At 40.5% G+C, this 12,625-nt stretch overlaps 1 protein-coding gene across 5 annotated transcripts in view; it reads right to left on the reverse strand.

The window, feature by feature from the left end:
• Positions 1-12,625, reverse strand: part of SHISA6 (shisa family member 6) — a 400,746-nt gene that overhangs the window by 314,312 nt on the left and 73,809 nt on the right. For all 5 annotated transcript variants that reach the window (XM_088468622.1, XM_088468621.1, XM_088468619.1 and 2 more), the window contains exon 3: positions 8,132-8,295. In XM_088468622.1, coding sequence (XP_088324748.1) covers positions 8,132-8,295 — 164 coding nt within the window. The remainder of the gene's footprint in view (positions 1-8,131; positions 8,296-12,625) is intronic.

Consider the following 12,625-nt stretch of genomic DNA (forward strand, 5'->3'; position numbering starts at 1 on the left):
ACAGCCTGACCCTGGCTCAATTGCATTGGAAAGCCGATACGTGACAATCAATAAAGCACTCTGAGATCTTTACTTAATCTTCATCCGGACACATATTTAATTGACCTTAAAATGATTTAGGGAAAGCTGATCTGTATGATTTTAGGATAACTTGTGCATATCAACCACACTTTAATGCAAAGAATCACAGAGGGGTGGCCGAGCTCCCTCCCCTCACAAGAAAAACAACAAAAACACCCCACTCATCTTTGTGTTTTCTCATGTCCAAATACAGTATATTTAACACTGGATAAGTATTACTTCTTTTACAGACATATTTACCTACAGTGGTGCGTCTATTAGACAGAAACCGGGCTTCTGTAGGGATTTTTTTTGCAGAAACTCAGTCTCCTTAAGAACTACAAGTGTTAGAAAATAAGCAGTACACATTTATTAAAATAAGGGAATAAAACAATAACCGTGGAAGGGGGCAAGGCAGTGCAAACACATAGGGGCTGATGCACAGTTGAATGTATGCCGTTTGCTGTAGCATATTCTGTATGAATTTGCACTGCGCAACATATGGATATATGGGAATAGAGACAACCATTTTGAATGAAGAGGCGTAATTGCTGTGTGTGTAGGGGAGGGGGATTAATTCTCATGCGAAGAAATGCAGTCCTGTAAATGTGCCTGTTAGAAGTGGTTGGGTTTATTTTGTTGCCCTGAGAATGTTGACATGGCTTTACTGTGGACATGCAACATGTTAACATGATTAGAATGTCGACACAACAGTCCTAGTGGTCCGATGGCTCCAGGGGTGTCTTTCGGGTCCGGAGGTAAGGTTATGATGATTTTCTCTGTCCAATGATGAGCAATGACCCCTAACCCTAATCCTAAACTTAACCCTCCCAATTGTACCTAACCTTATCCCTCCCCTTAGTACTAGAGATGTGCGGTTCGGTTCTCCAGAAATCCAAATCCACCCAAATTTCGTGAATCCGGGTAAATCCGAGTTGCAGTTCTAATCTCCTGAGGAGATCCGGATAAATCCGGGTCGCGGTTCTGATCTTTGTGCGGTTCGGAATTCGGATTTTAAATCCGAATTTTGGGTTTTTGATTGGATTGGATAAATGTAGCTGTTTTTAAAACTTTTTATCTATTTAAAAAAAAAAAATCCAGATCCAAAACCAAAACACTTGAGGGTGGTTTTGCAAAACCAAATCCAGATCCAAAACCTTGAAGGAGATACAGATCCAAAACCAAAACCAAAACCCCTACTTAGTACCCAACGATAACCCTCCCCTCCTGCAGCCTAATCCTATCCCTCCCCCTAGTGCCTAAACCACCCCTCCTACAGCCTAACCCTAAACCTCTGCTCCTGCAGCCGAACCCTAATGTTGGCATTCTGCGGAATATCATTTCACAGTTCAACATTTTGAACATGTTGCTATTCTGCAGATGTCGACATGTTCCATGTTGACATATCAACAATGTTGACATCATAACTGTTGTCAATGTGCGGTCAACATTAAGCTGTCATCATTGTTATTGTGGACATTGTGATTGCATCCATTTAGGAAGGCATATCCAGGGCTGCTCAGGTGCTGAGGAGGTATGGCTGCTGGAGGGTGTGTGGTTGCACCCCCTTGTTATAATCTATGCCTGCCCCTTCCTCTGTGCACCTGGGCGTATCTCCTGCACTTGCTGTAGGGAGGTACAGGTACACGCTGATGATGATAACTTGTCAGAACATAGCTGTATTTGCTGCCTATGCAAAGGCAAACACTTTTTTTTTTGTGTAATATACTTTCATTTTACTTCAAACTCTGCATTGACCCCACTAGTAGGGGAAACGACACTGAGCAATGGGAGAAGGATTTTTTTATAGTAGCACTTAGTACCTGAGAATTATTCTGGTAGGGACCAGAGTTGGGGCTGCAGAGCAGTCCAATATTCAAATAGGGGAGCCACACCAACTGCCTCCCCAAATGCTACAAAACATCACTGGCAGTTGGTGTGGCTCCCCTATTTGAATATTGGACTGCACTGCAGCCCCACCTCTGGAGCCACCACTGGTAGAGACCCAGGGCACACGGTGCCCCCACTGCTATAGTACTATTATATCATACAAATGATCATCATGGGCTGTTTATCTGGGAAGCCAAGCCTCAAAAAAGATAAGTTATAAGATAATAAAGATAATAAACATGTAGATATAAATGCTGACAAGTAGTACTGTATATAAATAAACAGACATGTAGTCATACTTGCAGACTTTCTGGCTGCCACTTCGGTGATGTGGGGGGTATGGTATGCCAAGTGGGCAGTGCAGGGGTGTATCATTGTAGCCCCGACCACTCTATACAATGCCGCTTTTACTGATGTGAATGGCCATATACTCTCACGGAATATGCGTGCGCTATAGAAGTAACTGGTAATGATAATAATATTACCTGCATTGCAAAGCAAAGGGCAGCGCCATGTTGGCGAGAATCGCATCATCAAGCCACCCCACTAGCCAACTTCATTCGAGAAGTGGGCGGTGGAGGGCACCATCAAGGGTGCTCTTGGAGACTTATCTACTTTTATCAGTGTCTGGGAGAGTCACCTGAGATTCGGGAGCCTCCTGGACATTCTGGGAGAGTAGGCAAGTTTCCATATTGTAATGTATACTAAAGTACTGTATAGTGAAAAGCTAACATACAGTCCTGATGGACTAACATTCATTTATTGTAGCATATTTATATATTGCTCAACATGTCTCTTCTGTGCAAAGGTACACTCCATTAAAATACAATGGTTATAGTCTGTGAGTAATGTGAAGTACATAGGGAGTCATTTAGAGCTAGACACAAGGCTCATGTTTTTCAGGCTGCACATGTGCACAAAAATGTCCAAATTCTGCTTTTTGCCCATTCCTGACTTTCATATCCCTGATTTGTATATACTTGGAATGTACCTCCTTCCCTCTGCTCTGGAGAAAATCTTGCTCTGATTGGTCAGAGAATGAGAAAGCTGCTCTGATTGGTCAGAAAATGAGAAAGCTGCTCTGATTGGTTAGAAGGATTACGGCTCTTATGCTGGGATTGCAGGGACGGAGGAAAGGTCCTAGACGTGATGTATATGGTATACAGCCATGGTATGCTGGCAGTTGTAGTGCTACAAGTGCTAGCATACCCAAGCAGTTTATGGCTGCTAGAGCTTGCTAGGATCAGTAGATACATTTTGTTTCCAGGTAAAATTAAGTTGGATGGGAGTGGGGGGGAGATCAATACCATCTATTTACATTTTTTTATTTATCTTGTTCTAAAATCACAATTCATCATCATATTGTTGTTGATGCAGATGATGCATGTTGTCTTGAGAATGCCCCTGTTTGATGAAACAGTAAGGTGCTTATTCTGAGTTGGGAGCACAGCAAAAAAAAAAAAAAGTAACTTTACACCTGGACATACCATGATGCACTGCAATGGGTGCAACTGCAAATACATTTATTTTTTGCATGCAGGGTGAACACTGGCTGCTTTTGCATGTAGCCCACAAATGCTGGACAGCTTCATTCCTTTTACTGCAAATTAGATTTGAGTTTGGAAAATCTAATCTAAAGTGAAGATTTATCAAATCTTAAAATAATAAGTTGATGAAGATAAAGTGACAGTCAGGAGCTGATTGGTTGGTACTTAATCTCCATCTACTTTATCGCTCTCCAAGACTTAAGCTGGGTACACACTGACAAATATATTAGCCGATCAATTGATCGGCCAATACATCTGCTGCCCCTCGGCCAGTATGTACCCGCGATATGTTTGTGAACGATGTCGTTCACAGACATATAGCATTGGCTGTGCTGCACAGCCGATGGACAGATATGTCTGCAGACATATCTGTCCATCGGCAAGTGTGTATGGGTGGTCTGCAGAACAAACGTAAGGTGGGCACACACCTAGCAGATATATCTGCAGATCGAGTGATCTGCAGATATATCTGCAGATGATGGACGTTCATATACACTGAATGACCATCATCTTCCAGACAGCCGTGGGTCCCGCTGGCCAGGGGGCGGGTCAGCCTCCATCCCCGCTGCTGCCGCTGCATGTGTGCGGGCGGTCAGCTGATCGCCTGTACACACTTGCCGATGGACAGATATGTCTGAAGACATATCTGTCCATCGGCTGTGTGGCGATATGTCTGTGAACGACATTGTTAACAAACATATCGCTGGTACACACTGGCCGACGGGCACCAGATATTTTGGCCGATCAATATTGACCAATCAATATTCGCCGATCAATTGACCGGCCAATACATCTGCTGCCCCTCGGCCAGTATGTACCCGCGATATGTTTGTGAATGATGTCGTTCACAGACATATAGCATTGGCTGTGCTGCACAGCCGATGGACAGATATGTCTGCAGACATATCTGTCCATCGGCAAGTGTGTATGGGTGGTCTGCAGAACAAACGTAAGGTGGGCACACACCTAGCAGATATATCTGCATATCGAGTGATCTGCAGATATATCTGCAGATGATGGACGTTCATATACACTGAATGACCATCATCTTCCAGACAGCTGTGGGTTCCGCTGGCCAGGGGGCGGGTCAGCCTCCCTCCCTCCCCGCTGCTGCCGCTGCATGTGTGCAGGCGGTCAGCTGATCGCCTGTACACACTTGCCGATGGACAGATATGTCTGAAGACATATCTGTCCATCGGCTGTGTGGCGATATGTCTGTGAACGACGTTGTTCACAAACATATCGCTGGTACACACTGGCCGACGGGCACCAGATATTTAGGCCGATCAATATTGACCAATCAATATTCGCCGATCAATTGATTGGCCAATATATCTCACAGTGTGTACCAAGCTTTAGGGGGAGATTTATCAAAGCTTGGAGATAAAGTGGAGAAAGATAAAGGAATGCAGCAAAGGTAGAAATGCGGCCAATCCCCGAAAATGCGAGTTTGACCGCATGTCTCATATGCAATGCACTCCGGGGCTTGGTTGCGGTGGATAGCACCATCTTCCTGATGACATTACCCTCTTTCTGCGCATGCGCAGTACAATGCCAGTGGGGCTTCTGGGTCATAGACCCGGAAGTACCTTCATCGCAAAGGGCCGCGCTTACTGAGAGAACAGTCTTTTGCGGTGTTCGTCATGCATACCAGCGTTGCTAATGTCGGCATGCATGCAAAGAGTGGCAGGATGCATCGCATCTCGTCTGTGATGCTTCATGGATCCCGCCCAAGGTACCTACCAATCAGCTTCTAACTGTCACTTTACAGACTCCACTTTATCTCTCTCCGAGCTTTGATACATCTCCCCCATAATCTCTTAAAGCCTAAGGCATACTGACTGACCGGGAATTCTGTTGACAGTAGTCCATAAACATTGAGCGCATTATTCATTCATACTTATACTTACTTATTACTAACTAGACAATGACAGACAATTTAATTAGACAATGTCTTAACTAGACAATGGTACAATTTCATGAAAGTTGGGCTTGAATACTGTCTACCAGAAAAAAGTAAAGAAAAATAAATTATAATTATTATATTTCATGTACTGTACCTAATACCAACAGATACTAAAAATAAAAGGTTAATGCACAGCATATATATTATGTTAAAAACTGAAATTCACACCATGGTAGATTTATTTAGTTCTGACTTTGTAGAAGCCCTTGCAAAACACCAACAGTAGATCAGATGAAGTGTAACATATGGTAAATTTGAGCTATTTTTCTTTCTGAAGACTTAACATATGCTGTTAATATTTATAATCCATGAGAGTTAGAAAAAAAAGCATTTCAACTGAAAGGTGGCCTGGTCTAGATGATATTTTACATCATGTTTAGGCGACCTGTGGCTCTCCAGCTGTGGTGGAACCAATGAGGGCAGGGCGTGCTGCAATACACATTCTAGAGACGCACAGATTGTCTACCTCTGTCTTACATCAATGAGAGAGCTGGCTCACTCTACTATTTAACAAAGATCAGAATCAGATAATTCATTTGCCCTTTCATAGCATGTGGTGATCTTGTAACTAAACATGGGCCATATTCAATTTGGAGCGAAATGTCGGAATCGGTGATAATTTATCGCCGATGACGTCATTTTCACCTATTTCAATTAACCCCGTATTCAATTACAAAGACTTTACTTTAGTTTACTTTACTTTGAAAAAAAACGGGGATAACTTTTCACCACTGAAATAGGTGGCAAAAAAAAGTGCAGAATTGGGGTTTAGGGGTGCAGGCTTAAAAAAAAATAGCCTGCACCCCTGGGAATGTCATTTAAAAATAAACTGTTAGAACCCCGAGCTAGTAAGCCTCTGTAAATAATGCTGATGAAAGGTATGACAATTCTTCTGATTTGCTTTCACTGTTTTTCCCTTTTCTTGATTTTTTTTATTGTTTGCAAAGATATGTATATAATGTAAATTTGTAGTGAAATATGATAATTATGAGACCTGATGGTCAAATGTAATTCTTTTTCTAAATAATAAAAAAAAAATTCTAAAAATAAAAATAAACTGTGTCAAAAAAAGTAAAACAAAAAATTGAGACACCCCAAGAAATTTAATTTTCAGGGTAAAAAAAAAAAATAGGGAACACACTTCTAAAATAGCCAAATTAAATTCAGAGGGGTTCCCAAGTATGCGACAGGTGTTTTCCTCATTGCGGGAGTAGCAGCAAGTGCATTTTTGCAGAATTTTTTAAAATCATTTTAGAGACTTACACAAATGCTTACCCCCATTTTCATGTACCCCAAATTTGATAGCAATAGTTATTTTTACCAAAATAAAAAACGAAGTGCTATTCTTCACCCCTTCTTCATAGCCGCAAATATGCACCTGCCATGGCTATTAGAAACCCCAACTTCCTTCAGCAGGTAAAAATGGGGGTACCCATAGTGATCCCCCATGTCTAGACAACTTTAGAGGGGTCCCTGGAATATTTCCCGAAAATTCACGTTTTTTGCCGATACTTACCTTTCCTCTGGCTCCCATTTTCGGTGATTTGTAATTGAATATGGGGATAAAGCGGGCACGCACCCGATACTTTATCCCTGGAAAACCTGCGATGTGGAGCAAAAAGTCCAGCACAGACTTTTCACTCCCAAATTGAATATGGCCCACAGTAGAGAACATTACAGTCTTCTCCACTGCACAATTTTAAACAAGTAAATGGACTTATGAAATAGGGAACTTGCGGTTTTATAGGTAGAACTAGGGAGATTAGTACAATGGAACAAATTCATTTTTCACCACAGAAGTCATCTTGTAGGACTTCAGTTGTTCCACAAAATCAATGTCTCATTTCATGTAAAATACAAAATAATGCAAGTAGTCTTAATAAACATGAATTTTTGGAGACTGATCAGTCTTTGGCTCATCCCAAAATATTTCAGATTTTATTTCAGACATCCTACTCTAGCCTGAACTATAATTTACCTGATACACAACATACCAAATAATGATATGAACATTTTTATTTAGAGTATTATATGCCATTACACTGGCACCACACATGCTGCAATATTGGGCTGATTGCCTGACCTGACCAGTGATCTCACAGTAAGTAGTCAGCTTTAATTACTTAGAAACAGAGGCTTATTTAATTCTATGTAAACCATAACTACTGCCGTTTAAAAAATGAAAGCTAATGTTAATTGGTTGCTACGAGTTGCAGCACATCTGTATATATTACCATGTTATTAAATAAGTGCATCAGTGACCTCTAATTCAAGCAAAATTAAAGCAACTGTAAATACCGCAATATGAAGTATTTTCAAATACCAAGTTTTATATGACTTGAGAAGAAAGGATCATGGAACCTTTCGTGAAATGTTTATATGCATGTTAAATTACATTAACATTTTGAAAATAAAACTCACAAATATAATTTCTAAAGAGTCATGGTCTTATCAGAACAGGAGATATTTAGATTTGTACTAGGAGTTAAAGGAATGTTTTTCGTAGATGATTATGGATACATGATGCATGCACAAATGTAGGTCTCTAGGAGTAGGTGATGGGTACAGCTCTTTTCAGGTATGTGTTTTGGGTAATCCAAAAAATATTCTAGGACTTTTGGAATCCATGGCATCTCCAAGGAATGTGACACACGTTTAATACACCCACCTGTTCCATGGTTAGTCTTCGTGGTTCGTACTGGAGTATACTGATTTTTCGAAGTTCTAACAGGTGTGTTCTCCTTGGGAGAGTTTTCGACAGCGGAAATTGCCTCTCGTTCACAGTGTGGGATAGGGATCGGCCCCTGTTGTATCAAAATGTCTGCAAGTGCCCTGTAAAACATTAATAAAATGTGTTAAGACATAAATATGTTATTGCGGTATTTATTCTAGTATAATAGTATCTGCTAAATTAATACTAAATGGATAATGAACTTTGATCAATAACTAATTTTTGTCTATTTGTCTACTCTCATTGAGATGACTTCTAAAATCACTTACTTCCATTGGAAGTACTGTATGGATCTTTTATTTCTATAGAGAGACATAAAGTTTAAGATACACTAAATGGTGATAACATAGTTTAGGTAGCATAAGAAGCATACAGAAGTGATCCATAGTATATTCTGATGCCTGAAGCTTTGATTAGGTTGACCTGCTCTTTTATCACAGACAAGACTGTGATACACTGGGCATTAACCATGTCAATTGATAAAAGTCCAGTTAACATTTAAAGCTTCTACAATTGGTAAGATTTTGGTTTGTCAAATTGTTCAGTTTGAATAAATTTCCAATTCTGCAGTGCGTGTGCTCATCATACCGGACCAAACTCTGATCCAATTATACCATATTTGATCCAGATTCAGCATGGTGATTTCTGTAACAATACGCAAATAGTTTGGATCATCCTTTGATCCCAAAATTACAGGTGGTAGCCAGCAGACATGCCCTGCACTCTGATCTCATTGCTCAACAGAATCTCTAAACAACCAAATCACTTGAATGTGGCCATATATGTGTGTGGCCACACTGCTCGATGATATGATTACGTCATGTGTGCAAGACAGGCAACTTTCTTACAAGTTTTAAATAAGACTATGTCAAGTCATCTTTAGCAATCATTTGTATGGTGTAGGGAGATGTGGGTTGATCCTTGCGCTCAACTGTTATGTGTCTTCTGGTCTGGTGTGTGGTGTGCATGCATGTGTTTTGTGGGTGGACGGAATTCCACAATTGGGGCTGCGGAGTATGTATTCTAGTCAATTTAACAAATCCTAAAACATATCAATTATTCATTAAAGTGTATACAATTGTAAAAACAATGTAGCAGTACACATCCATTGAACGTCTTTTGAAGCCTATTGTGCAGATACATGGAATGCAAAAATAATAATATTTGTGCAGCTAGTACTTGAGTGGTGTATTGAACTTACAGTTCTTAGTTGATGAAACAGAAATCTCAAATAAGTACCCAGTGTACAAATAGTTAGTGGATTTGAAAATAGATGATTCACCGATATCAACAGGATAGATGAGTAAAAAATGAACATACACAGATTGACAAACATAAGAGGTGGATAGTGCAGGAAGAGGGGTGGGGCAAGGTTCGGGGTATCATGGATAAAAGTCTTTACATTCAAGAGAGAGGATGTGGATTTCCCTTCGGCAGGGTTGTATCCTCCTATTGGCCAGGATGGCACTCGCCAGGGGCATTGGCTGGTGGAGGGGGGGCCTGGTGCTGCCTGGCAGTGCCACCCATGGCCAGTTCAGTCTGTCAAAAGCATGTGCTGCTGATCTTTCAGTCAGAAGCATCAGATCCGGATGACGAGGGGGAGGGGGTGATAGCGCCTGTACAGCCACCATGGTGTCTGTTTACTAACTGCCAACAGGGGTGGAGGTGCCAGTCCCTTACTTTGCCATTGGCGCTTGGACCCCTAGATACACCCTTGCCCTTTGGTACTTCTTGCTCTGGTCTGGCTGTCCCTGCAGCCCTGCAGCAGTGTCTGGGCACCTGTCTGAGTCAGAGCAGCTGTGATTGCCGGCTGTGTTGCTGATGTGGTCTCTGCTATGGCTCACACAGTCCTTGATGTTGAAGGCTATCTGGACACTCTGCTCTGGCCTGTGATTTGCTGGAGGCGGGTGTGTGCCCCCTGACATGTTTCACCCTATCATGTCCATTCTCCAGGATTTGCAGTGTATTCTTAATTGCTGCTTCTTATTATTGCAGATGTACCAATCTTGGCTTCTCCTGATTGGAGTTTCATGCTTCTGGGGGTGTGTAAGGGTGGTTGTCAATCAATGGTTCTGTTGGTTTGCATTGGTTGGGAATGTGACAGGTGTCAGGTTGGTTCAGGGGTGGGAATCGAGTGAAGTGGGACTCAAAGAGCATCAGAAAAAAAGGGAAATAAATAAAGGTATTAGAACTAAATTAATGTGTGTGTTGTTATCATTGCATGCTGTTTTGGATACTAGTATACAAATTTATAGATGGTGATATGTACACTACAGTATATGCTTGTTGCTAGTAACTAGTTGCTAGTAACTGGCCATGGATGTAGGTATAACTTGAGTGTTGTATTGTGTTAATAGTAATGCTGGAATCGAAGGGGATGGAATTGATATTAATTAGGGATGTGCAGGCTCGGATAGGTTCGAGTTTGCACGTGGAGTTCGGATTTTTCCCTCCAAAAAAACGGAACTCAGAACGAGGCAAAACGTCATCTTACATGGACGAACATCATCATTCCTGGACAAAAGACCAGGAATGATGATGTTCGTCCATGTAAGATGACGTTTTGCCTCGTTCTGAGTTCCGTTTTTTTGGAGGGAAAAATCCGAACTCCACGTGCAAACTCGAACCTATCCGAGCCTGCACATCCCTAATATTAATGTATTATGTTTAAGTGGAATCAGGTGTACTTGTTGGATGTGGCTAAAAAAGTGTTATGTTGATAATGTATTGTGGGATCCTAGGCATCTCACTATATACGTGTATGCTTTTTGTATGTTGGTGTGTGGATGTGCATATATAATGGGATCCATGGTCTGACGTGTGTTGGAGATGTATAGAATTCATAGTTATATGCTGTTTATATTTGGTTTCTTTGTTGTGATGCACTTTTAATAAGTTGATTTATACTGCTACCATGGATCCATTTGGAACTATTTAGTCTAGAACTATTTAGTCACATACGTAAGCTTGTATGTGATGTTTCATAGTTCCAGGTATAGGTAGGATGATTTTGTTGTTGAAGTCTCCTTTCTCTACTGTACTTTTTTAATTGCGATGTATTTGATTTGTGTCAGGTCATTATTGTGTTTTTGTCTGAAGTGTTGTGCAATTGAAAGTTTCCTTCTGTGTTCACTTATCCATTTTTTTTAGGCTTCTGGTGGTTTTTCCTACATATTGTTTTCGCAGCTGAATTCTAGTAGGTAAATAACACCAGTTGTGTCACAAATTATGAAGTCTTTGACTTTAAAGTTCTCTTTTTTTGTGATGGAGGAGAAAGCAGTGGTAGCTTTCGTTGATGAGTCTTTCATTGTTTTGGATTTCTTCCATCTACTTGCTAGTGTTTCATCTTTGTTCGGAATTTTGTAGTGGTTCTGTATTATTCTCTTGATTTCAGTTGCTTGGGAATTGTACTCAGTGATGAATTTGATTGGGTTTTTATGTATGATATGGTCCTTGTTCTTTTCACTATGGTGAGTGCCTCACTGAATGCACTATCAATTATTTGCTCTTTGTACTTTTTGTCCAGGAACTGTTGTTTCAGGACTGTGGCTTGTTCTTTGAAGTTGTTTATATCACTGCACTTATGTGTGATCCTTGAGAATTTTCTTTTAGGTACGAGTACATTGTTGAGCCACTGTGGAAGTTGTTCATTTGTCACCAGCATGATGCTGTTCACATCTACATTTTGTGATATATTTTGGTCTTGATTTTATCTTGTTTAATGTAGGAAACTGACTTGAGATTTTGCTGTATTCAGTTGTGAAGATGAGATTCCTGTCATTGTTGTTAATATCATAGATATATTGTTGCAGTGATTATTATGATCTTTCCCATATGAATATATATTATCAATGCTTCTTTTCCATTTGACTAGGTTCGTACCAAAGATATGTTGGGTTAAAATCTGCTCATCCTGCCAATGGCTCATAAATAGATTCACATAACTTTGCGGGGACTTTGTCCCCATTGCAGTGCCCTGTTGTTATAAGTAGATTTGTTTCTCAAACCATATGTAGTTATTGTGGAATATGAAATGAATGGCCTTGATGACAAAATCAGCTTGTTCACTATCCATCTCTGGTCTTCATGTAGCAATTGCTTAATGCTATTGAGCTCCTTAATGACTATGTACAGTGATGTTACATCACATGTAACCAGTCATCTGTTGTGGTTCCATTGGATATTGTTTAGGATTATTAGAGTTTCTGTTGTGTCCTTTATATGTGATCTTTGTTTGGTGACATATTTCTGGAGAAAATTGTCTATGTATTGTGATAAGTCGGAGGTTATGGAGTTGATACCTTATATTAATGGTTTTCCTGATGGGTTGGTGGTGTTTTTGTGGATCTTATGTAAATAGCAGAATACGAGAATGGTTGGATGTTTGTTTTCTAAAAAATCTTTCTTTTGTTTAGTTAAGATTCCTTTATT

The sequence above is a fragment of the Taudactylus pleione genome, unplaced genomic scaffold (assembly GCF_031769625.1).
Source record: "Taudactylus pleione unplaced genomic scaffold, aTauple2 ptg000012l, whole genome shotgun sequence".
Taxonomy (NCBI): Eukaryota; Metazoa; Chordata; class Amphibia; order Anura; family Myobatrachidae; genus Taudactylus; species Taudactylus pleione.